The 27,993-nt window shown below is 40.2% G+C and overlaps 1 protein-coding gene across 1 annotated transcript in view; it reads left to right on the forward strand.

The window, feature by feature from the left end:
• GRM1 (glutamate metabotropic receptor 1) overlaps positions 1–27,993 on the forward strand; it is a 238,017-nt gene that overhangs the window by 51,672 nt on the left and 158,352 nt on the right. The window contains exon 2 of the mRNA XM_018557364.1: positions 15,004–15,253. Coding sequence (XP_018412866.1) covers positions 15,004–15,253 — 250 coding nt within the window. The remainder of the gene's footprint in view (positions 1–15,003; positions 15,254–27,993) is intronic.

The raw sequence follows: 27,993 nt of genomic DNA on the forward strand, positions 1-27,993 counted from the left end.
GCCACTTTCCAGGCCTTCATAAACGATATCTTTCGTGACCTCCTGGACACCTGCGTCGTTGTCTATCTAGATGATATTCTCATCTACTCGGACAACCTCCAGGACCACAGGAGGCACGTCAGGTGGGTACTCTCCAGACTCAGGGCCCACTCGTTATATGTGAAAGGGGAGAAATGCACGTTTGAAAGATCCACCATATCTTTCTTGGGTTACGTGATCTCTCCGCAGGGAGTACAGATGGAATAGGCAAAGGTGGATTGCATCCTACATTGGCCTACTCCTACCTCTAGAAAAGGCCTACAGAGGTTCTTAGGTTTTGCGAATTTTTACAAAAATTCATAAGGAATTTCTCAGCTGTGGTCAGACCACTTACCCGCTTGACCAGTCCGTTATTACGATTCACATGGACTGAGGAAACTCAAGCTGCGTTCGATTCCCTAAAACATCATTTCACCTCTGCTCCTATACTGAAATTACCAAACCCTGAGAGTCATTATGTGTTAGAGGTAGATGCCTCACAATCAGCTCTGGGAGCTATCCTCTCCCAGCGTACCTCCATCTCGGAACCTCTACATCCCGCGGCATTCTTCTCCCGATCCCTCAATTCAGCGGAGAACAACTACCCTGTGGGGGAGAAAGAATTGCTGGCCATAAAGTGGGCTCTGGAGACCTGGAGACACCTCCTGGAGGGCACCATATATCCCATCACCATATACACAGATCATAGGAATCTGCAGTATCTGCAGACCAACAATACACTGTCGGTCCGACAGGTTCGGTGGAGTTTGTTTTTTGGTAGGTTTGACTTTCAAATTACATGCAGGCCAGGCTCCAGAAACGGGAAGGCTGATGCCCTTTCCCGAATGCTGGAACTTCAACAAAACCTACCATCTCCGTCCTCCATCATCCCCGCTGATAGGTTGGTACTTGCCAACATCAGTCTAGAGAGCCAGCTAAAGGAGTGCTTGGCCTCTAATCTCTCAGTGATTCCTCCGGGACTTGAACGCGACAAGGAAGGGTTCTTGTACAAGGGTACTAAATTGTACGTTCTTCCTCCGTTTACTGTCAAAATTCTTAAAATTCTACACGACGGGACCTTAGCCGGTCATCCTGGGGTCACAAAGACCCTGGACCTCATCCATCGTCAGTTCTGGTGGCCCCAGATGAACAAGACGGTGAGAGAATACGTCTCTTCCTGCCAAGTCTGCGCCACATGTAAGCATGGAAAACAACTTCCATACGGACTTATGGTATCCTTACCCATACCTGAGAAACCATGGGAGTCCGTGTCGCTCGATTTTGTTGTCGACTTGCCTCCATCCTCAGGTCACAACACAGTCATGGTGGTGGTAGACAGACTAACTAAAATGGCTCACTTCACCCCCCTAACCAAGGTTCCTTCCGCAAAAGAAACGGCTACAGCCTTCTTAGGTACCGTTGTGAGATTACACGGTATACCATCACAGGTCATCTCTGACCGTGGAGTGCAGTTCGTTTCTAGGTTCTGGAGGGCTCTCTGTACATGGTTCCGCATTGACCACCGCCTGTCCAGCGCTTATCATCCCCAGACCAACGGGCAAACAGAGCGAGTGAATCAATGCCTGGAACAGTACATCAGGTGCTAGCCACAAGCAGAGTTTGCTTATAACAACTCCACCAGTTCCTCTACACTCCATTCCCCTTTCTTCTCTAACTATGGGTTTCATCCGAACCCCATCCCCTGTTCCCTGCTTTCTTCCAATGTTCCAGCGGTTGATGACTACATGTCGAACCTCAGGAGGATGTCTGAAGTGCTGCGTGAGAATCTCACTCAAGCACAGAGGACGCAAAAACACTACTACGACCTCCGTAGGAGACCCGCTCCCAACTACAACATTGGGGACAGGGTATGGCTTTCCACCAGGAACCTATGCCTAGGAACCCCGCCTAGGAAACTGGGAAAACGGTTTGTGGGACCTTACCCGATAGAGAGGATCATAAATGCTAACACCATGCGACTCACCTTGCCCGCGGAATTGAGCGTTCATCCTTCTTTCCACGTCTTCTTACTCAAGCCTTTCCGTCCGGACCCTTTTCCCGATCGCTCTCCTCCTCCTCCGTGCCCTCCAGTGCAGGTTATGGGGGAGGAGGAGTACGAGGTGGAGGAGATCTTGGATACCAGGAGACGTTGGAACAGACTGCAGTACCTAATCCGTTGGAAGGGTTACGGGCCTCAAGATGACTCCTGGGAGAATTCCTGTGAGGTCCATGCTCCGGATCTGGTACAGAGGTTCCACCTGAGGCACCCTGCTAAACCTTTTCCGCTCGGGAACCCCGGGAGGGATTCCCTTGGGAGGGGGGTGCTGTAAGGATCGCGGACTGTAGAATCGCGGCTTGCGTTCCAGGGTGGAACGCAAGCCGAAACCCGGAAGTAACACCGCCGATGCGTTCCAGCGTGGAACGCATCGGGGTGGGAATACATCACCAGCTCCTCCCCTTTGAATCCTCATAAATAGCAGGAAGCCGGGTCAGTATGGCGTTCTATTATTCACTTGTGAACGCCAGCTGACAGCCTGCTCCCGGCTGCTGGACCGAGAACCGCTGACTCAAAGGATCCCACCATTGCCTTACCAACAAACAGCAAGTATCACATGCAGTATCTGCTAAGAAGATCCCTGCACATCTCTACTGTGGTTATCTATGCTTATTGTACTATAGAGTTGGCTGCATATCTAAGACCTTAAAGGGAAAGTGCGGGTTGTTACATCTAAACCCTACTGCATAAGACTGTTTTGCTAACTCTGCTCACAATATTGCCACAAGTTCACTAGTGCTAAGCCTTACCACTTACTTGTTTTCGCGGCACATGATGGTAGAGCTCCAAACTCTCCGCCTGAGACTCTGAGAGTGACGCCTGGAGCTCGACCCTGATGCCGTACCCTAACCCCCGTGCTGATAGTACTAGCCCCCGCAGCTGAGATTCATCCACATTGCTTAACGCATTACAAACTGTCTCTGGACTTGTAGCTTACCAGCTAGCTTCTCTTCGGTAAAGTAAAGTACCTGAGAATAGGGTGAGCAATCTCTTACAGGGTTCCAGATGGTAGCTCTCACCAGTTCCTCTGTGACACTCCTCAATAAGCAGTTTCCACCTCCAGCCCAGATTCCATCAGGTTCCTTTCCAGTAGCATCTAAGGTCTCTTGGCCCCCAGCATCTGCCACATGCTGAGGCCCAGGCCAGGCATCTGTAGTATCTTAGGCCTCTAGGCCCCCAGCATCTGCCACATGCTGAGGCACAGGCCAGGCATCTGTAGCACACAGACCTCCTCCCAGGGAGGGCCCCAGAGGAGAGAGAGAGTTCTGGAAATTGTCCCCAAACCTTTTATCACCTTCATTCAGCCATACCTCTGAGTCTGCCGGCTCATGGATTGGTCAGAGTCAGATGCTTAGTCACAGTCTGAGGATGGATCCTCCCTCACTATATGCTGAGTCCCCAACTCAGCAACAGGGGGAAGCAATCAATCCACCCAGCTCAGAGAATCCTGCAGAACTCAGAGCAAATCAGCATCCAGACTTATTACAGTTCTGATATACACTACAGTAGCAACATAGCAGAGGGCGCTACAATACTGGTAAATTAGATGGACAGGTTGAAAGCCCATGCTGAAAATTTTTGGTAAAAACATGTGAGTTTTGGGTTTACCAGAAACTTAAGCACAGATGGTAGAGACCTGACGGCTTTTTTTGAGTAGCTACGGTAACCACTGTTGCCATCTGATTTTGTTGTTGGAAAGCCAAAACTACTATTCTACCTTTTCATGTTATTTGTTATTCGCTACATGTTATTCATGTTAACATGCCCATACTGATCCATAAGTCCACTTACATATTCTACAACTAAATCTGTTTGTATTTGAGTTCCTACATGTACAAATCATTAAATACAAAATTTCCAACTAAGGTACACATTGTTCTAAATATTGTGACTTTGGAACCACAATGTGCTTCCAGTTCATATGTTTACAGTTGTTATACTTGGTGACTTTAACAGGACCCCTAAACCTGCAATATATACATTCTATACATCTGATTAGGAAACTTCTTTCCCTGGCAGGTGGAGTGGGTGGACTCAATGGAGACTCTGTGGAAGTATACAACCCTATTGATACAACCTGCACATGCCATTTGGCTGTGTACATATCAATCTCAGGTTTTTATTTCTGTCTGTGACTCCATCAGGGAGATTTTCCCTTAATTCTTATCCTATCATTTCCCTACCAGAAAAGGGAGTTATGGCAAAACAGAGGTTAACCTCAAAAGTCATCTGAAAAGGTGATGTGAGGGGGGTTTAGCATACCTCAAACAGAGCAGTTTGGCATGTGAAACACTCCCTCCCACTCATATCCAATGTGAGCACAAATTATCAGCTAATGCATTTTATAAGCAATGCTTTCCAGCTTACTTTCTTTCTGTTTTCTTCAAAACATTGACTGCTCTCTACAGAGCAATATCTATAAAAGGGAGGAATAAAACAACCACACATTTTTAGTCTTAAAGGGAATCTGTAACAAGCAGAAAATACATAGGCTGAACAAGTAGTCTCAGGAATGCAAACTTTACCGTGGTGTGTTGGACCCCAGCACTAGATGTGCATGATTTTTTATTTTATACTGGTGTATTTTTCTACAAAAGAAGCCAACTGTCATGTATGCTATATATGGTTGCCAAAGTGAGACTCCAGCAGGTTTTTGTTTAATCTCTGTTTTGTGTAGTCTTCAGTAAAGGTAATTAGCCTCACAACACAGTTCCAATACCCCAATTTGCCTTGTAATCATGATTGACATATCTGGACTCTCTGACAGGCCTGTAATAAGTTGCTCTGTGCAGTACAGTATAAATTACATTATGTGGCCCAGGTTTTGTGGATGTCTGACCATAACACATACATTTTATGGCCAGTTTTGTAGACACCCCTCCAAATTATTGAATTCAGGTGTTTCCAGTGAAAGGTGGTGTTAATGCTACAGAATACAAAGACATTTTAGACGATTGGGCACTTCCAATCTTGTGGCAACTGCTTGAGGAGGCTCCTCTCTGTTCCAACATAAATGCGCTTCTGTGGACAAAGCCATGTCCATAAAGATTAGCCTTTACAGAGCCCCAATTTCAATTCTACTGAACACCATTGGTACAAATTGGAATGCCGACTGCGAACAAGATCTTCTTGGCCAATATCATTATCTGACGTCCCAAATACTCTTTTATCTGAATAGGTGCAAATTCCCACAGACACTCTCCAAAATCTTGTGGAAAGCCTCCAGAGAAGAATTGAGGTCGTTATAAATGTGAAAGGGGGCCAACTCCATGTTAACGGTTTTGAAATGGAATATCACATAAACTTATATATGTGTGATAGTCGGTAATCCACAAACTTTTGGCCATAGCATATGACACACACCAAAATAACTTCATACAAATACTTTAGCTGTGTGTAGCATGCCCTTCCCTGACCGCCTTTACTCTAAAGCACAGGAGCAAATCTTTCTGCTTCTGTGTAAACTGACAATTGTAGAAGAGTCTGCAGTGTCAAAAAAGAGTTATGATGTACAGTGGTACCTCGGTTCACGAACTTAATTGGTTTCCCGATTCTGGTCGCGAACCGAATTGTTTGTGAACCGAATCAAATTTCCCCATAAGGTTTACTGTAAATAAGGTTTATCCGTTCTGACCCCTATGAACGTGGTCGCAAACCAATTTTGGTCATGAACAGAATCGCATTTTCCCATAGAGTTCAATGTAAATGAGGTTAATCCGTTCTGAACCATATGTAAAAATTATTGTTTGGAGGGAGAGTCCCTCTCCATAAGGACATCGGGGAGATCTCCTTCAGGGGTTTCCTCTCTTTGTCTCTTAGCTGCAGGGTCAATTTTTGCAAAAATCTGTCTAATTTTTCCTGCGTGACTCTTCCATGTCACGTTCAGTGACACATTCTGGCCACAGTGTCCTCCAGGCTGAGTTTAAGGCCCGGTATGTAAGGACGTCTCTCCAGTGACATTAAAAGACCTGGTGAAGAGCGCCTTTGTGTACAGCTCTTGAAGTTGCAGATCACTTGCTGGTCCATGGGCTACAGAAGAGGTGTCGTGTTGGGGAAGGGGGAATTTGACCTTCATGATGTCATACTTGGCTTCCATATCATCCATGCATTGCAGCAATGCAGAATGGCACCCTCTATAGAGGACTACAAATCTCAGCAGTACTTCATACAGAAATGCAATTTTTTACTATTTTTCCAACTTTATTTCTTTGCGGTTGCTTCAGGGGGTGTGGGTTGGGGTTTTTTTTTTGGGGGGGGGGAATCTTGCACCAGGGCCCTTTGTTCCTTAGGCCCTCCGCTGTGCTTTACTGTAACTGTAAGTAAGTGTCACTATATCTGAAGAATAGTCAACAAATAGATTCAGCTAGTCAAATAAATAACAAACATTTAAACCTTGCAAAGCATTTTCTGAAAAAGATCACATCAAACTAAGACAGCTTGTATAAATACCCACACAGCTAAATGCTGTAAGAGAAGACAGTTGGCCATATATAGGACAGTTTTTGCTACATACACTTGTCAAATTACTGAATAAATTGGGGATGCCAGCCTTGGAATGTCTGTGTCAGATAAATTGTGTTGCTGAGTCTCTCTTGCATGCTATACAGGCACTTTTCTAGCTGTTACTGAAATATTGATATAGGTGTTGAGTGTTTTAATAATTTCACTGTCACTGTTGTTAGAGGTATACCTAATCAGCTTGTATACAAGCTCTGCAATGTCTCCGAAGATGTCTATACATTCCTTCCAATATGGGTCTCAGAATAAAGGCAAAATACAAATATCTAAGAGCACCATCAGACCTTCTATGGAAATCTATTAGGCTACAAAGAAAGAGCTATCAATGTAGTACACCTGTATAGTAAACTTAAGCAATTAATGGCTGTGTTTTTTAGGTTGTCCATGAATACACAAAAAGAACTCTCATAAACCACTGCAACTACTACATGTAATTGCTATTGGATAATTCAATTTAAATTGAATTAGGTATTGAATCTAAATATCCCAGTCAACAAACAGAATAATTTTAATAATGAGGACCTGAAAGAACTATGGGGTAACCTTTTTATCCCATAGTTCTCTTAAGGGTCACAGGAGGACTATATACTAACAACCTCCCGTGACCCACAGCTCAGTAAATAACTATCTATACTCACTATATACTGAGAGCGCCGCTGCTGGGACGGATCTCGCCAATACTGTCGAGATCCATCCATCCAGCTGGCTGATTGACAGCAGGCTCTGCCTATCTAGAGGCAGAGCCTGCTGTGCCCGCCCCCTCCCTGTCCGTTCCTCCAGTCAGCATTGGAGGATCTGAGAGGGGAGGGAAGGGAATCCCTGTAGGGAGCGGTGACTGACAGTCACCGCTCTCTGCAGGTAGATGATCAGAAAGCGAGTGAGCGACGGTATGTGTTCGCTCACTTCCCGATCAATAGAGCTGATGTGTGACAGTTTCATTGTCATGCGTCGGCTCTATCTATGAGCATTAGTGAAAATCACTCACCTCATAGTTCTCTATTAAGCAAAAAAAGAGGTACATTTAGTGATGATTAGGGCCTGTTCTGATGTAGAAGACACTAAGGGGATGATTTATAAATCATCCGCTGAGACGTACACTGGCTGAATGCCATTTACACAGCATTCTCTCCACTTGATGGAGCTGAGGAGTCAATTTCTATTTAACCAGCCAATTTCTATTTAACCAGCGTATGTCTCAGCTGATGATTTATAAATTATCCTCTTAGATATAGGCTTCCTTTTCAAAATAGAAGCATGGGCCACAATCAAAGCTGAGTCAAAGCTAAGAGTTGTAGAACAAGATGCTAGATAAAGTGAAATGCAACAGTGCAAGTCATCTCAGGAGAAGTGATGTGACCAGACTGAAGATATAAAGGATGTCACCAGCACACCAAGCTGTTGTGTTCAACAAATGTTCATTTTAATTAAAATTTTAATTAAAATGAACATTTGTTGAACACAACAGCTTGGTGTGCTGGTGACATCCTTTATATCTTCAGTATTTTCACGGTGCCACCGGGGTCACTGCAAGCACTCATTTGCATAAATCTGGTAAGGAGAGCAGCAAGATACCTATATATTTTTTTGTATGTGTGACCAGACTTAAGACACCTCGAAAAAGGTAAGTATTAAGATTCTTTTTGTGCTGCTGCTGCTGCTGCGGAGGGTGCTCCACTGGGGGAGGGAGCAAACAGTGGGGCTGGCAGGCCCGGAGTTGGGATTTAACTAGCAACAGTGTTAAGCCTAGTTTTTGCATCAATGCATATGCTAAAGTGCATATTCTTTAGTTACTGAGTTATCTGGTACTGTTATTACTATTGTAGGGTGCATTTGGTTGCATAATGAACTTTTTCTTAATTTCACATATTTATTTTTCTCTGCACATTGAAGCCAAGACGATATTAACACAAAAATGACAAACACTTTAACTTTGCTGTTAAATTTAACATAGATTTTATCTCCCATAGAAATCTGATCTGTGTTGAATATTGACTAAAAGTAACAGTGTGACCTATTGCAGAATTTATGCAATACACTGGCCAGCTACCTATAACATCTGGTTGTCTGAAAAAATAACTGTGTATTATCTGAAATAGTCTTTCCTAGCACAATTAGAGCACAGGGTCCTGCCAGTGCCTTCTGGATGAGCAATTTAGATCTTTCCTCCTGAGTGACTTATTGAAGGTGTTTTAAGTCCTAAAACCCAAAGAATCCTCTTACTTTTAGTATTATGGGTGTAGAACATAGAACCTAGGTGTTTTTGTTTTTGTTTTAACAAAGACAAAAGCGTAAGAAAAAAACAGTACACTGTCAATAAATAGTTGAGTGTTAGCTAAAATTCACACCTAACCTAAGGGCATTAAGCAATATGTAGGGTAAGGGTTCTTTCTTTACCTCTCTCCTTAGTAATTTATCCCAAGTCAATATGAGTCTTTTCAATACATTCTGTCTGTTTGTAATTTAAGTGCAGTTTTATAACTTCGTTATGGTAAATAAGACATAGGGGACTATTTATAAACAATTCACAAACAATAAACAATTCACTCTTTGAATCTCTATGAGCATTCATTTTGTGAAAATAAAGGCAAAAAACCCCACTATTTGTATATTTCCTTTTCAGAAAACCGTTGAGAAACACAAACATTATATGTTAATGGAGACTGAGAACTTTAGGAGCTGAGGCTGAAGAAATGTTAGCTATGGCAAGCAAAGGTTTATGCTCACGAAATAAATGATGCTACAGAGGAGGCACCCTAGTTAAAAACTTTAGCTCCTTTCTTAAGCTAAACCACTTTTTTCAGTTTTAATAAGCAGACATACATGTTTAAAAATGGAAAGTTAAACATTTTTTTTATATTAACATAGCATAAGAAGCCTACACTTTGGTCCATGTAGGGTGACATAAATATGAAGAGTGCAGCAAAAAGCCAATATAAATATCATACAGGGAGTGTTGGAAAGAGAGAATGCCGAGGTAAAATTAGAATTTTAGAAGCATTCCGTAATAAATGGCTGCTTGTATTCACTATTTAATAAAATGTTACGCTGAATGAATAACCAGAAAGAAATCCTATATTTTAAGACCTTGTCTTTGGAAAACCACAACGTCAGTAAAAGCTTTTTGCTGATGAATTTGATTAATTCTCTCTGCATCTTAATTATGAGATCTACCATTTGGCAGTTTCTTTGCTATCTGGAAAGTGAACTTCTGTGATTATTTCAGTATCATGAGCAGGCAGTAAACCCTTATCAAGGAAGCCAAGTAATAGATGGAATGGACCAAAGGTTTAAAATACAGCCATCTTTTATACCTTGTCCTCTGTCCAAGCAATATATTTGCAGTTTGGTATATCTAACCCATATCATGTGGATAAAACCCCTAGTAAATAAATTACATTTGAGAAATTCTGGTGAAGACCATCATTTTGCCTTAACTTTGCCTTTGGTGAGGTAACTAGAACAAACAGTAATACCTGTATTACCTGTATATACCTGTAAATTGATCATGTATGTGCGCACAGTTTCATGGTGAATCACAATGTGTTTGACACAACCATGACCATCTTTTAAACACTTTTTCTTTCTTTAAAATAAATTTTTTTTTGCATACTACTTACCAGGGGTGTGGCACCTAATATCCAGATACAGGTCAAAACTTTTTTTCTCAACAGAATTAAAAACTAATTAAATGTAATTGTAGAACATGGCATGATGTGGTGGGAAGGGCCGTAGGGGCGTAGGGGCTTTTTTTAAGTTAGAGCTGTTAAAGTCTGGAACTCGCTGCCACAAAGGAGTGGTATCAGCTGAGGGTATGGAGTCATTCAAAAAGCATTCAGATACATTCCTCAGAGACCGTAACATACAGGGGTACAGGTATTCTTGAAAACTAGATCACACAGGGACTCGTGTACACACATACATTCAGCCTCAAATACTAACTATCTAACTATGATTGTAGATCATGGAAAAAGAAGCTGTTGTGCAGTTCCAAATGTAAAGTGTGAAAGAACTTAAAGTGAACATGTACTCCTGTTTAAACTCTTAAAAGTAAATTCTTGCCTAAGAGCAGACACTATATGATGCCTGTTTTTTCAGTAATCAACAGGAAAATAAACTCTTTCATGCCCTTCTCTCATTTACTTCGATTTTACTACAATTGTGGCACCTAGCTTTCTTTAACTTGATGACTAAGCTCTAGCAAACGCCACCCCTATCCAATGAGCTTGTCCTTACAGCCCATTACGGTACGGTCAATAACCAATGGAATAGCAGTTGGCAGGGCTTAGCATTTCAGAAACATAACTTTTGATAATATCAATAGCCTTAGGGGATATGGATAGATGTTTTATCCAAATTACATTATTTGGTATTAGGTTGCATATGAATAGTATATTCTATAATATTTGTTTTTCACTGAACCAATGGCTGTCAATGCGTCAAGGGAAAACACTGCTTTATTTCTCATGTTAATATAATTAATTTGTAAATAAAAAACAATCTCCTAATAGAGAAGCTATTTTATTTGGGATAAGCACAGTTTTATAATAATGAGTGACAGAAGTAATTACAAAATTGAGAAGTAACACTAAAGTTTTCACTAATACTTTACCTTAACATATGACTTAAGGAGGGTGATGGGTCAAAGCGATTCACAAAATAATGCAAATTCTCTTGATTTAAATAATATAATTGGTGTGTCATTATATAAATAGGGAGGGATCATGTCATGAATAGTGATGAGCGAGCCGGGAAAAATTTGGTTCACAGGAGGTGCAGCAAACCCACCAAAAAAATCCACTAAACAGAAATACAGTATAGCGCCAACCCTATTAAATTCTATGGGAGACAAATCTTATCTTTCCATGGCTTTTTTCAAGCCCAGTTTGAAAGCTTTTGTGGAAAAAGGAGAAGGTCTTTTAATGCAGCTTAAAGGACAATGTTAAAAATGGGGGAAGCCTTAACCCTTGTGCTGGCAGCAGGGCCTTGTAAGCAGACTCACTGTTGCTATAATAAGACTCACTGTTGCTAATATACAATATAACCAGGAGTTTGATTAGGAGTCGCTGTTGGCTTTCTGTTGAAAGTGAATCAGGTGGCTTTAACAGGCCTCAAATGATACAATGCCCAGGCTAATTATCTTGAGTCTTCTGTCTTGGAGCTCCATCGAATATCCCACACTCAAATTTAGTAACTGGAACTTCAGAAGTGTAGGCATGCAGACTTATAGGAAAAGTATTGGGAGAGTAAAATATACTCTTCCCAATACTTAAAGCCAACGTTTGACACTGCAGGTGCCGTGTGTCGGCTCTATAGATCAAGTGCTTTGCGATCACAGACCATTGATCGTTCAGCTCACGGTCTTCTCCCTGAAGAGAGTGGTGACTGTGCTCCCTGCAGGTATTCCGTCTCCCTTGTCTGATTCTTCAGTGCTTATTGGAGGGACAGAGAGGAAAGGGGGTGGCACAGCTGACTCTGGCTATAGAGAGGCCAGCTGTCAATCAGGCAGCGGGCTGCATCCCGACAATATTGTTGGTATCTTTCCCAGCTGCAGCGTGGCTCTGCACTACCAGCAACTAACAGTAGATGCTGACTTTGGGTCACCAAAGTACATTATCAAATGTACTCCTTTGACCCAAATGAGGACTAAAGCCAAAAAAAGGTTTGGCTTTAGTATTCTTTTAAAGTAGGACTAAACTCAAACAGTGGAGATGTGCTATTTTATAGGGAATAAGTAAAAATGTTAATTGTGCTTAAGCTGTACTGTGAAAAATCTACCCCTTTGTCTTGAATTCCTCCTAAAAAATAGTACAGCACTTACTAGTATTTTTGGTGCCTATGCTTCATACTTGTAAATCTTCTGTGTTAGATCTGAGGCAATTGCTGCCCCTGACTGCTACTCTCATGAGATTCACAGTGATATTTGATGATATCGCTACTGTGCTGCTCACTGTTCTTCATGATGAAGGCTCTCACATGAGGATGCAATGCCCTTCTTCTACCATCATAGCCATAGCCATGATGAGGAGTTAGAAAACTGATAGAAAATAAGGAACACCCTAGCTAAAATTGCAAATTTCCCTCCAAGCAAATGTCAATCACCCATGACAGATAAAATACATTTGATAAATTACATTGTAACAATTAGCAAATCTCACCTTGCACAGCAACTTCCAAACTGTCCAAGAAATCTGCCGCACTGTGATAGGCGGCCAAGCGGTGTGGGAGGAGAGACACCGGCCGCTCACAGCGCTCTCCTCCCGCAGTGCTCGGCCAGCTGTCACTTTCTCTCCTCCCCGCTGGGACATAGAGCAGCGCCCAGCGGGGAGGAAAGAAATCACGGATGCGCCGATGTATCGGCAGGAAAATGGCCCTTTTAGCATTTAGCCAAAAGTGCAATTTTCGGCCGATATACTGCTTTGCAAGGCGAACATCCAATCTACAAAGTGAACATTCCCTTTACTAAGTAAACAGTCTCTGTTATTATAATAAATCAACCTCATTGAGTTCTGTAAATAATGGGCTTCTTTTACATCAGCAAAGATCCAATGCTGAATGTAAAAAGGATACTAGAACGCCACCTGTTGGCTGTAAAGGAGAACCCAAAATATTAATACACATTATTTCTTAATTAAAAAAAATAAAAAAATTCTATACTTAAGTGAAAATTATGACTCAAACAGAACTGTGACATTTTCCAGATAGCATTAGTAGTTCCTGCTTACCTATTGTCTAGAAGTACTCTTTTATATGCTAGTTTTTATCTCCCTAAAAACAAGTTTTGGACATATTTCAGGCAAATTGTTTGCTTGTTTGGCTGATTTATGTTGAGTTCTAAAAAAGAAAAAAAAAAAAAGAAGCAGAACTAGCTTGTGTGCTTGGAATGTCCTTATATTTTTATACTATGCCTTAGGCAAGGATTTCCAATCTGGAGGGTTTTAGAATCATTTTATCTTGATTATGGCTAAATGTAAAGCTTGATTCATGGGTCATGCCAAAACAAGCTTACAGCTATGAAGGCTAATGTCACATAATCAGAAAAGGAAGGAATTGTAAATCTAAACCCCGGGAAAACAGCTAAACACGCACACACACACACACACACACACACACACACAAACATATGTTGTAAGGGGGACACGCTCAACTGGTTTTTGTTATTGACAGCGGTAAATCATGCATGACACAAACACCCAGGAACAGTCCAAGCAGGTTTGTCCTGCACTTTTATCCAGCAGGGCAACAAGCAATTTTCAATGCAGGAGAGCTTTTTACAGCAAGTTCATAGCATGAAACACAGAAAACAGCTGCTAACTAAAATTTGATTAGCTCCTGAATAACAGGGTGCCCCATAATATGTTCCCCAAATCAAACAGGCAGCTATTTAGTGTTCTATCAGCACTCAGCCTTCTCACCCAGCAGCAGGCTTCCACAGCGGAGAGAGCTAGAGAAAACATCAGGAATAGCATAAAGATGAATAAATGTCACCAGCACACAACCAGTATTGCAGTCCAAAGAGTTTGTTTATTGGAACATCATGTCACCAAAACTAGAGCTTTCGGGGCCATGCAGGGTCCCCTTCATCAGGCTCAGCAATGACCCTGCGTGGCCCGGAAAACGCAAGTTTTGGAGACATGACGTTCCAATAAACAACCTCTTTGGACTGCAATACTGGTTGTGTGCTGGTGAGATTTATTCATCTCTATAATGGTGTGACATACGCATGTCACTACAAGCACCCACCTCCCCTCATTCAACTTTGGGTTTTTCGGGTAAGGAGTGCGGCAAGGTATCTTTTTGTTTAACATCAGCAACAGCTCACATATAAAATGCTTACAGGTAAGATATTGAAATGGAGGCTTTATCCCACCATAGATCCGATAAATACAAAATGTTGTGTCAGCCATTAACCCTTGAGCCTCTAACTGTGTGTATATGAGAAACCTAAGTGACACAATTCAGCCCCTCCCAGTTTACAAAGCTATACTACACAGCACATGGACAAGAGACCTGATTTTTGTCTGCTGCATTAAATAAACGCTCTTTCAGGTCTTGCCTCTCCCCCACCCAGTGATTGGACAGTGAAAGGAGAAGCAGTACACAGATGAGTCTATCTTTCTGTTGCTCAGCTCTCTCCTCTTTTGCTTATTTTGTGCATACACTTGTACCGATTCTCTCTCTTTCATTCATTCACTGCTGTACATGGGACTGCAAGAGGCATATACCAAGTCAAACTCTAATACTTAAAATGCTTGCATGAAAAAATAACTTTGATAATACATTAATGGATACAGAGCATTCATTTGCAGAGTTCAGTTTTACACTCTACAAAGCATTATATAGAGCATGCCAATGTAACTGCAACAATATTGCAACAATATTGAAATTATAAACCTTATTTCATTCTTTTTAAGGAAACTATGGAGAAAGTGGAATGGAAGCCTTTAGGGAACTGGCTGCACAAGAAGGCCTGTGCATAGCACATCATGATAAAATCTATAGCAATGCTGGAGAGAAAAGTTTTGATCGACTGCTTGGTAAACTTCGGGAGAGACTACCAAAAGCAAGAGTGGTGGTTTGTTTTTGCGAAGGAATGACAGTAAGAGGGCTCCTGATGGCTATGAAACGTAAAGCTGTTTTTGGTGAATTTCTGCTTATTGGAAGGTAAGATAATTTTTTATTCTGTGATTTTCTTTCACAACAGTTTTTTAAAATATAATACAGAATACAGTATGAAAGTAACATAACTGAAAGCAGGGCATCAATGACGCATTCAGTAGCAACTGCACAATAGAAATCCAATAACATCAACAGCAATAAAGATCTGAAGCATCCAGGATATAACAGTCAGATGCCCTCTAGTATGAAGCTTTCCAAAAAGATGACAACACAATCAAAGGACAGGTTTAGAAAGTGCATCCAATAGTGGGAATGGATCTTTCCCAGGAGAGCAGAAGTACAGATATTCAAAGAGAAGGTGATAGAGAGAGAGTTAGTGTATAGAAGAATATGAAAAAAAGGAAAAGAAAGAATAAGAGGGTGGACGTAGAGAAAGGGGAGATGTGGAAAGGGAAATAGTAAGGATCCAAGGGGAGTCATTCATAAAGTAGTCAGATGGTTGATAAAATATCCTCAAACCAGGGAGGTTGGGAGCATGATATCCAAGGTTGCCAAATAAGGAGGAATTTGGCCTGAGTGTCAGTCAATATTGCTGTCAACTCTACCTGTCACAACTCTACTTTTACCCCATTTTCAGCTCAAGGTAGGCAAATTCGAGGCCTTGGCGATTGTCAGCCTGGTGGTTGTAAATATATGAAGCAAAAAGGTCTGCTCCATTTAAAATAGAGTCTTTATTATGTGATTTTAAAGTAAGCTTTATGTGCAATTGCCAGCTAGCAGTCTCAGCTTTTCTCCTCCATTAACCCCTGCTAATTACTCTATATAACTTTTTGGTATGAAAATGTTGCCGTTTTAGTTGACTGTGCATGGTGCATTGATAATGCTCGTGTATAAATAGTTATAAGACTAGAAAAACATGTGTCCTTTTTAAATTATTGGGCAGCACAGTGGCTTAGTGGTTAGCTCTGCTACCTTGTGGCACCAGGGGTCCCTGGTCCAAATCCAGGTCAGGATACTATCTGCAAAGAATTTGCATTTTCTCTGTGTGCTTGCGGGGGTTTCCTCTGGGTAATCCGGTTTCCTCCTAAACACTCCAAAGGCATGCTGGAAGGTTAATTGACTCCCGTCTAAATTGGTCCGGTGTGCATGTGGGATAGGGACCTTAGATTGTAAGCTCCTTGAGGGCAGAGACTTATGTGAATGTGCAAAGCGCAGTGTAAATTGCTATATAAATACCAGTAATAAATAAATTATCTTTATCAATGGTAACTTCAATTTTCAAGTGTATTCCAGTTTTTCACATTTGTCCTACAAAGCTCTTTTCAACATTAGGTTTCCATCTATCTCCTAACATAGCCCCCCTTTTCCCTGCTCCAGCCTTAACACTCTTCCTCTTTTTAAAACCACTTAGCTTACATAGTCCTCTGGCTGAAGGATAGGGAAAAGTTATATAGGTAGGATGTCCTAAAATAGACAATGTAGGTCAGTCTTACTACGAGAGTCAGGCCAAATGTGTCTAGATGTACCTGGTGCTCTGAAAATAGACAGGAAATAATGCACTCAAAACTAGTTCACGACTTGCTACAAACTAATTAATTCATTTAATTTTAGAGTTAATGATCCTCTTTAAAATGGTTGCCCTTAAATGGCATATATATTTGTCACTCATACTGTTATGGGTTCAAATGTTCTTGGAGTCAGTAAATTAATCTTTTGATTTGTTTTACATCATATAGATTGTTAATTCTATGGGGTTGATTTACTAAATAATAAAGATTGTTCAGAGTAGATGTGCACTCTGAAAAAGCATATGTTCACTTTGCAAACTGAATACCCAATCACATGTGGGAAATTAACAAAACAGGATTTTTGCTAGAACCAAATTGGTTTGTTAACACAAACACAGATTTATCTTATTTACTAAGCTTACTTACCTCTGTAGATGCAGACACTGTGGAGCAATTCCCCTACAAAGATCACAGCAGAAATGGGTTTCAGTCAGTGTCTAACAGCTTATAGCACCTTGTATTTGGGAAACAAGGGACAAGACAGAGCGCCTCCATAGTGTAAAAGTGTAATTTATTTGTACAACACGCAAAAAAAAAATGTACTTACAGGAAAGTCGGTGGTTAAAAGCATACAAATGGTGATGAAGTATAAAATCTCTAGCAGCGGAAGTCTGAAGGAGTACAGCACATCAGCGTCCTCTGCCCCCTTGAGTTCTAAAGGCCATGCGTTTCAGGGGCATGCCCCCTTCATCAGAACCTCCAGGGGGCATGAAGAGGGCATGCCCCTGAAACGCGTAGACCTTTAGAACTCAAGGGGGCAGAGGACGCTGATGTGCTGTACTCCTTCAGACTTCCGCTGCTAGAGATTTTATACTTCATCACCATTTGTATGCTTTTAACCACCGACTTTCCTGTAAGTACATTTTTTTTTGCGTGTTGTACAAATAAATTACACTTTTACACTATGGAGGCGCTCTGTCTTGTCCCTTGTTTCCTAGATCGATGGTCTTTTTGACCAGTGAGAGCTGCCTTTTGAGTGTTTAAGCCAACTTCACAACCAGCCCATCTTACAACGAGAGGCACCGGTATTGTTTTTTTCGTTACCTTGTATTTGCTTACATTAAAAGGCTGACAAACTAGTAAGTTCTTGCTGCCAGAAAAGTTAAGGGGAGATGAGCTGTAATTTCAGCGCCTCTGTTGAATTAATTTATCCACAGTGTCTGCAGCTACAGAGGTCAGTGATGGTGAGAGTATGTTATTAAGACTCTTTTACTGCTTTCTAAGAAATGTAAACATTTTATTGTTCATAGCCTAGACATAGGTGCACTTAATGCTGCATTTTGTGTGCACTTGACACCTTTGCTCACAGTAGAGATGCACATTTTGTGTACTTGGTTCCTTCATATGTGTGTTTTGTAAATGGCTGATCTTTTTGACAATTAAGATTGTTACAGTTAATGGAAATATATTTCTTACAAAAACTTATACGTAGAATAGCTCTTTCCCAAGTCCGGTGAACATTGTCTAATGTCTGTGCTAGCCGACCTACCTAATTAGGGTGCATTGCCTAAAGCTTACAAAAATCGTAAGGAGTTTGCATTCGGCATTAGTGTTACAAGTTTATGAGGAAGAACATTGATATAATCTGAGGTTTGTGCTGATCATTTTCACCATGCTGCTGTGCGTTGTATGTCATAAACATTATATGCTTCTGAAAAATGTAATTACTAGGGAAATAAATAACTGCACAGCAGTTCTTGCTTGTTATATTAATCAAATGCTACAATGCAAAAAAAATGTATGTGTGCATATTTGTAGAATTACACACAGAATATTAGCATATTGCTAAGAGTAACAAACTTTACTGTACATGCGGTGAATACAAATCTTTGGATATGTCACTGTTTAAATGTCATCAGACTACCACATAAAGTATGGATGTCCTTTTTCAATATACCTTGGAGACACTCAAACAACGTAGCTGCATATTCGTGAGTATGTTAATGAAATACATTTTTAGAGTGTGCTCCCCTACAACTTTCAGTGTTTAAATGAGTAGCATTTAATTTATAACTGCCACTCAATTTTTGATGACCTTTGAAAGTCTATTTGCAATTCAAAGCAGCCAATCTGACAAAATTACATTATTTCATTCTTGCTTTTAATATCCTGTAAAAAGCTTCCCGAATTGCTTTTACCAGCCGCAAAGAAAGTGCTTTTTGTCTGAAAATGGATATACATTTGGGTGATTAGACCTTTTCTTATAGGTGGTTACATAGCTTATCTGTGCTATTAGTGGCTGATTAATCAATTTTTACTCAGAATGTAAAACAGTCCCTGAACCTGGTAACTGAATTGTAATGGTTTTAGGAATCATTGTGCATTTATTTTATATGGTGTTTTTCTACTCTGTATTTTGATGACTATATGTAATATGAATTGTAATTACATGAAAATGTCATTGATTTGAACAGAGGATAAAAATAGCAGTTTAATTTCATTTAGTAACCATCATAAGCAGGACATGATAAACAATTTAATCATTATCTCATATGAAGAACAATAAAAAAGACCCATAGCAGTCCAATGACTGGCTCATGACAGTCACATGGCAATGTCATGGCAGTCACATGCCTACCTCATAGTAGTCATGTAATTAGCTAATTGTAGTCAAATGGTTGACTGACTGGCTGACTGGCTCATTGCAGTTACATACCTGGCACATAGCACTCACATAATTGGCTTATGGGGGTCACATGGGAGGCTCATATCAGTTACATGACTGGCTCATGGCAATCACATGACTGGCTCAAGGTGGTCACATGACTGGCACATAGCAGTTACATGATTGTCTTATGGGGATCACATGCCTGGCTCATTTAAGTCAAATGACTGGCTCAGGGACTAAAGATGGTATTTCATGAAATGAACAGTGTTTCCTGGCATTTCATGATTTAAAAACACAAAGTACAGGAGCTTTCCTGTGTGATGCATTATTTATAACTCTGCTGCAGCTCTACACTCAGAACTATTTCAATTTGTATTTTGAGGCATTTGATAGACAAGCCAATATGTATGCCATAGTAATTTTGAAAATATTGAAAACAGATATCGTATAGCAATCACGTAAACTTTAAAATCAGTTGCTGGAGATTCACAATGACTTGAGGAAGGGAAAACTGTTTCCTTTTAGCAAGATAGAGTTATTTTTCCAGAGGACCTAAGAAAACAGAAGAAAATACCTGGTTGGTTGCTCTGTGCAACAAGAACAATTTTAATTGTAAAATAATTTTACTTGGTGCTAATGCATATTTTTACTGTCCATGTTTTCAACCATATAGTGTAAAAAAGTATGGCTCCAAGTAAAGAATAATTTCACAATGGATAAAGCTGGTATTTTTTCACACCTTGGAATATCAGCTAGATAAACAATCGAGAGCTGAACCCCCCAACCTCCTCCAGGAATAAAAATCTTCTATTTGCAATTTGAACATGGCCAGAGTCTGTCAACTGGCATCAGAATCACCTTCTTTAAAAACCACATTTCCTTAGACTCCTTTCCATTCCATGTGTCATTTTCATTTAACTCTTAAATTGCTTATTTCCTTCAAAACTGGGAAATGAGTGGACAAAGAAATTATACATAAACTAGTGTTATTGAGAGCCTCTCTATGATAAGTTACAATAGATAGAGGCCTGTAGCTTTCTATCAGTGGTGGGCAGGAGGTTAATGCTCAAGTCATCTTTAAGTCTTGAAGGGAGAGCACCCCTTACATGTCTCTTATTGAGCAAGGAAAGAATCGGCTGCAATTATAAAATCTTGCATTTGAAAGTGAATTGTAAATGAGTAAATTGCATTTGAAAGGGAACTTCAAGCATGTATGTTGTAGTTGAATCACACTAAGCTGTTTAACACAAGAAAAATGTATAAGTATGTGTTATGTGACCTTCCTAAATGGGTGAAGAAGACTGAAATGTTAATCATATTTCTAAAATTGAAGCCAGTACAACACATGTTTAGCTTACAGTTATTTGAGAGTCGCCCAAGCATATAACTTGCACAGATCCAATTAGTCTAAACCTTCTGCTACAATATTGTAATTTTTGCAGTATCCTTCTGTAATGCATTATCATTTATGATATTGTGATTTTACTAGATAAAAAGTATAATGCATCATTCACCGGATATTATCATTGATAATAAAAATAATAATATTTAGTATTGAACACAACATTAATGAAATAGATGGTGACCTTTAACGAGGTCCCGATGACATTTTCACAAAATGCCTTGGATTGTTGATATAGCAACACAAGGGAGAGTCATGCCTCCCAACCAGTGTTGGACTGGGGTAGCTAAAGTCCACAAGAGGAAGGGCCCACCTTCAAGCAGTGTGCACAGCACATCACAGTGAGAAGTGGTGGTGGCTTACTTGACTGTGAAGCGGCATATATTAACAGTGGTGGCTTATCCTAACTAGGAAAAGAAACATAGGGCTGTTTTGAGGTATATGTTTTTCAAAGACACAGATTTTAATTTAGTACCAGGATAGACAACCTTACCTGAAATCTATGGTTATGATTTGCCGACAGAGACCACTCACATGTTGCAAAGGCTGTTAGAGACTGTTCACATATAACAAAAGTCTTTCCAAACAGGGGTCATTTCAGGGGTGTTCGTACTGTCCTGGCATTTTTATTTTACCAGATTTTACCAGAAAATAAAGAACATTTTCTTTTTCAAAATTTCTATGGTAAAAAAAAAACCCATTGATTATTAAATAACACTAGAAAAGCTCTATTCATTTGAAGAAATTATATAAAATTAATTTGGGTACAGTGTTGGATGACAGAGTTAATGTTATCACTGCACTAAAACTAGGAAAAAGGCAATCTGCTATTTGCGCTTTGTTCCATTTTTTCTTTCTCCTAGTGCCATTTGGGAGTTCCCTCTCCATGTTTTGTGGACAAGCTGCATGGAACTGCTTTCATTTTAAAGACATTGTTGCTTCCATCTAATTGCTTTTTTGGGGCTACCTCATAATCTTTATGTTTAATATATTAGACTTTGTATCTTCTATGTCAACATTATATCTCTTGCATATCTTCTAATTCATAGAGCTGGGCAATATTGTTAGTGGAGAGTGCTTGCAATGTTTTTTTGTGTAATTTCTTTATAGAAACCTACAAATAGCCTGGTAAGGAAAGGTTATATACAGACTGGTACAGAGGTGGTTAATGAAGAGATAGTTTTCCAAGTAAAATAATGTGGCATAAAATATAGGCTTAAAGTAGATGCAAACCATGAGCTTGTGTGTTGTAAAGTAGCCACCGCTCCAAACTCGCACCTGTGATGGACTACAATATCAAGTTTAGTTTACTAATATGTATTGAGATTGTAGTCTGTCAAAGGAGTGAGTTTGGAGCGGTGGTTATTTTACAACACACACAGGGACCATGGAGAACAAAAGTAGCCACCCTCCAGAAGGAAGGACAGTGTCAGCATGAATTTAGAGATGATTTGGAGGCTCTACAGCCGAGTGATACACAAATAAGATACATTTTTGTTAAAAGTTAAGGTACCTGAATGCATTTTTACAATTTAACTCTGAGTTTATTGGAAATTACTTTTAAATTACATTATGGTGTTATAGGGTATATAAGATTTTAATGACTGGTGTTACATCTGCCCTAAAGTGTAAAAAATACACCAGGCATTGTGAAGCTTCAATGGCAAACACAGCAGTGGAAGCAGAAATTATTAGCGCAAAAGTTTGATATTGGATAATTGCCAAAAAAAATGGGAAAAAAGTAATGGTTATGCAATATTTGCACATCTAAAGTAGAAGTCAAGCACAGTTTCTAGTTTTCTAGGATCCACCCCACTGTCTGATTGACAGCTGGCTCTGCCTCTCTAGAGCCATAGCCAGCTGTGCCTGCCCTCTCCCCGTCTGTCCCTCCAGTCAGTGCTGGAGGAGGGGAGAGGGAAGAGAGGAATCCCTGCAGAGAGTAGTGACAGAAGTTTGTGAACTGAGCAATCAGTGGTTTGTGATCGCACCGTTCTTGATCAATACGTGAGAGCTACAGTGTCACACGTCGGCTCTAACTATGGGGATGAGTATATTTCACTCATCCCATAGTTCTCCTTTAATATATCATTAATGTAGTTTTAAGATTCAAGCAGTGAAAGTACCCTAGCTCACCTAATATTAGCCTCGTGAAGTCCCTGTATAGCAGGACTGGAGTGTGAGATCAAGAAGCAGAAAACTGAGTTAATCAGTTAATATCCTGAAAACAAGAAGCATGCTGATAGGAAGAGAAATCAGAATAAGAGATGAGGTCATCACTGTGCGCTTCCAACACAGTGACCGAGCTGTCACTGTTTATAATTGGGAGCCGGGGATGGTCTCCTGATCATGTGACCACTGTGACTTACTAACTACTAAGCTTAAAACAGAGGTCTTAGTTGCACATCTTCTGCAGAATATGTGGAAGCCACACTGCCTCATCAAGGCCCCTATGTGTAGTGTGGTCCTAACTGTAATTTCTTAGCGCCTCCATTTTGGAGCATAAATAGCAATGGATGAATTGGGACCAGATTCGCCAGGAGGCCGCTCATCCTCTTTAAAGGCACATGGACGCACACGGAACCCTGCACATCACAGCGGCAGCTGAAGCCCCCAGTGTGTCCCTGCACCAAAATACAACAAGCAAAATGAATGGCAAACACACTCATCAATTCATAACCAGCTTTAAAGCGAGGTACACATGGAAGGGCTTTAAACAGTACAACAACAAAAACAATTCCCAGCACACTCGCCAGCCAGCCTGAAAAAAACACGTCTAACTACTAAGGTTAAAAACATTCCAGTAATCCACAACCACTTCTCATTGTGATGTGCTGTGCACACTGCTTGAACGTGGGCCCTTCCTCTTGTGGACTTTAGGTACCCCAGTCCAACACTGGTTGGGAGGTCTTGTGTGCGGGTTATGAAGTGATAAGTGTGTTTGCCATATGTTTTGCTCACTGTGACTGACTGTCACAATTATCAAATGATTGGGATCCTGTCCCCGCATTTGGTTGTTAATGTAGTTTTAAAGGGCCGTTGGTTGTTGACATCACAGGTCATAATGTATACGTAAACCCAAAATCTATTTTTTAGCATGTTTGGCATATTGTCTTACTGTATACAATTTTATTTTTTCATTTTTTGTGAAAGCATTAAAAAGTTTCTTACCTATATATCCTACAAGTAATACCACTTCCTGTTGCAGACTGACAACACTAAGCCGCTGTCTCACAATAGTGTCAACAATTGCTGTCAACTTGCCAAGTGAGCTTTTTCAGCTGGCCATGGGTTGCTTTGCAGATCTATCTGATAGGCAGCCCAAAGGCCAATTGCAATTGCTCCAATGGCAGGCTGACAAAGATGCTACTAATTGCAAGCCAGTGTTTTAGCATTGTCAGCCTGCAACAGGAATCGCAGTTACTGGCAGAATCTCCAGGAAAGATTCAACAAATTATTCTCTTAAAAAACCTGTATATAAATTAATTCTGGAAAAAAAAAAGAAAGCTGTATATAGTGAGTCATGGTGCCCTATATAATGTAGATAGAGAATCGTCTGTACTGGCAGATAATGAAAAAAGAATACATACACAGCCACCACATCTAAGGAATGGAAAACTGTTATTAGATTTTTGTTCTAGGGTTTAGATATACAGTACTTTAACATTTTCTATTGTAATAGTACAGATTTTCTTTTACTCATAGACAGAAGAAAATATAAATTACAGACATTCTAATAATAATAACAGTTCTTATTCATTTTGTATTAGAGATATAACTATGTAAGTGTAAAATGCAAATTAAATATATTATTATTATAATATAGTACTTCTTTATGGTTAAGATAATTTTTCATTTAATTTTTTGCTCCTTCTTCTAAAACCATCACACTGATAATGATGTGTAGAGGTTGATACAATATGCAGAGCTTTATCCATGACGTTTCCCAGAAAACCCTTGGCTTACTTTGAGTACATTTGGCACTTGTTTATAACAAATGGCAAAGGCAATCTGTAATAAGATATCTTTTAGCATGCAAGTGTTAGACTTCAGATTATAAAACAGGATGCTGGTTAAGAAGCTATGTATTGTTTATTTCTAACAGGTATTTATATAGCATCGACAATTTACGCAGCACTTTACATACTTGCACATTCACATCAGTATGTATGTGTAATGTTAGCAGGTAGTACTCTATTTTTTTTCTAGTATTCTGATGGATATTATCAGTGATTTTAGGAATTTTGTGTGAATCATATATGAACCCCATCTAGAAGTATGCAGAAAACAAAATATTGATGCGTTGTATATACTTGGTGCAGTGTTCTTCTAGCTTTGCAAGCATATAAATGCCTCATAGGCATGAGGTAAGAATTTGTGGGGAGGGGGGGATTTCTTTTTAAGGGCAGCTGCAAATAGGACAGCTAACCTAAAGTGGACTAACTGTTCACTGATCATTTTATAATAGAAATAAAAATATGTTTTCCCCTAATTTCCTATCTAAATCTGGATTTCTTATCCATCCCTACCCTGATTCTTAGTAACTAACAGACCTTATATCTGCTTCCAGCTTAAAACCTGCTGCATCTGTGTGTAACCACAACCAAATAAAACTGAGCCACAAAAAAACAAGTCAAGAATAACTTGAGTAAGTGATAACTTAACAAGCACTAGCACTGTTCATTATTCATAGAAAATGCTGCTGAGAGTGACTGCATGTTAAAAATATAAAAATAATAAAACAAGAGTGCCACAGGATGATGATAATAATATGGACAAGTCAATCAAGGGTGTTGGAAGCACAGAGTACACAGGGACTGACACCCTTTCTAGGTGAGTTCAGATTTAGGGGTCTATTCACGAAGCTGCCGAAGGATCTAGCCGTAGCTTCGGCCGATCCTACGGCTAGCTTCCGCCCCAGGACCCCTTCGGTTCAGTAGAACTGAAGGGGTGCTGTACAGGCTATTCACTATAGCCCGTACAGCTCCCAAACGTGGCCGAGCGGCTCAGTCGAGCCGAAAGCATATGCCATTGGCCGGCCTGCTTCTGACAGCTGGGCGGAGCCAGCCATGATCTTATGGCTGGCTCCAGGCCACTTGCAGAGAGATCAGTGTCGCTGGTTACCTGCTAACCAGGGACACTGATCTCCAAACAGCAAACTTTCCCTGGCCCCCCGGGAGTCTCCCGCTCCTGGACGCCAAGGAGAGAAACACTGCTGTTTCTTTTTTTTTATTCTGACACGGAGCGATGTCAGAATAGAAAAAAATATATTTTTTTTGCCCATTGGAATGCATTGCTAGATTCCTATTGGCTATTTCCATTTGCAATAGCCAATAGTAAACCAGCATTGTACCCGCCCTCTGCTGCAGTTCTCCATCAGGTCCATCAGCAGAGGGCGGGTACAATGCTAGTTTACTATTGGCTATTGCAAATTGAAATAGCCAATAGGAATCTAGCAATGCATTCCAATGGGCAAAACAAATATATTTTTTTTCTATTCTGCCACGGGTCCGTGTCAGAATAGCAGAACATCTATAAGAATAGGCCGAACAGCAGTTAGTAGCCTGCTGGAGGTTTGGCTCAGCCGATCCAGATGTTGGATCGGCTGAGTCGAACTCCTTCTGCCCTTCGGCTCAGCCGAACATGCTGATCGAAGGCAGCCGATGTACGGCTGATTTCAGCCGATATACGGCTGAAGTCAGTCGTACAAGCCTGAAGTGAATAGCCTGTATGCTATGTAGTATGTTTGTCATCTTGTCGTTGACCATGATCCAGTTCAGTTTGTGTTTAACTAAATCTAGAGATACCAAAGGCTTATGCCGGCTTCTGGCAATAGCTATTATAAATGCTAAAAAACAAATACAAGATACGTACAGTAACAAGGCATCCTCAGGGGACTTAATGTATCAATCAGCGTTTGTAGGCATACAACCGAGTACAGCATCTTCTGCCCATACATTGTTATGGACAAAAAATGGCATCAGGTGTGACTTTCAGGCATCGCAAATACAAGCGTATTTTACGCTGTATGAAACTAGGCCCATATTTGTTCTGCTGTATGCCCATGTGTGTGAGCCCTGAATCTTTTGTTAGTAGAGTGGTAATGGCGTACTTGATAAATCCTTGCCCTGTTCACTTATGTCTTTGAAGAAATCTGGCAGGATAGCCATATGGACATGCCTTTGCTGGCTTTGTTTTAAAGCTGCAAGATCCAAGCTTGTCCTGCATGACTACTAAGTAAGTAATTGACTGGAAACAAAGCATATGCATATTAAGTGCACATGATTGGTCTGGGACAATGACTTGCAGAGTAATAAGGCAAGGATAAAAAATAGCTTACACCCTCAAAAATAAGTCGGCAGTGAAAATTGTGCTATTTTTATCCTGAAATTCAAATGGAGTTGGGAGATCATACTAATAGAAATAGTAGCTTACCTTATCAATAAAAAAGGGAATTTTCACTTTCATTAGTGAACGTGGTGAAAATTCACCTTGCAAATAATACCTCATTATGTGCAAGGGAAATTCAAAATCAGGATTTCTGCTTGCACATGATTGGATGATTGAAGTCAGCACAACTTTGCCTCATTCACTACGCTAAGTAAAAATTGACTTGCAAAGTGAAGATTAGCTATCCAAAGTGAACAGGTTTTACTCTTTTATTAAATTAGCCACACTATGATCATTTGGAACATTAGAACATTAGGTATTGTTTGACATGTTATGACACATAGGATGATAACACATCATTGTGGTCGTGTAATTAGAACTTTTTTATCGCTTGACTCATTGTGACACATATGATGACAGTATGGCACATTGTTGTGATCATGTATCTGGATTTTTTTTTTCAAAGATTCTTTTGTCTACATTTTCTGTAAATTATTTATGTCATAGCTGACATTACTATACCAAAGTGAAGACAGTCAGTGATGCGCTACAAATACTTTTATGGTCATCGACGTCTTGCTTGTGTTGCTTTGTGATTTATTTTTCAGTAATGTGTTTTGTCAGAGATGGGATGCTTAGAGTCACTTGCTACAACATATTAATTCATTTCCCTTTTATTCCTCTTGTTACTGACAGTATTCCAAGTGGAATTGCTTACAGTTGCTGAAAGAGTTCACATATAAATAAGTGAGTTAGGGTTTGCACACACCATTTTTTTTTCTTAGCATGTTGCTGGAAATGATAATGAGCGTATTTTCCC

This window comes from Nanorana parkeri, unplaced genomic scaffold (assembly GCF_000935625.1).
Source record: "Nanorana parkeri isolate BGI_ZX_2015 unplaced genomic scaffold, ASM93562v1 scaffold281, whole genome shotgun sequence".
In the NCBI taxonomy this organism is placed as follows: Eukaryota; Metazoa; Chordata; class Amphibia; order Anura; family Dicroglossidae; genus Nanorana; species Nanorana parkeri.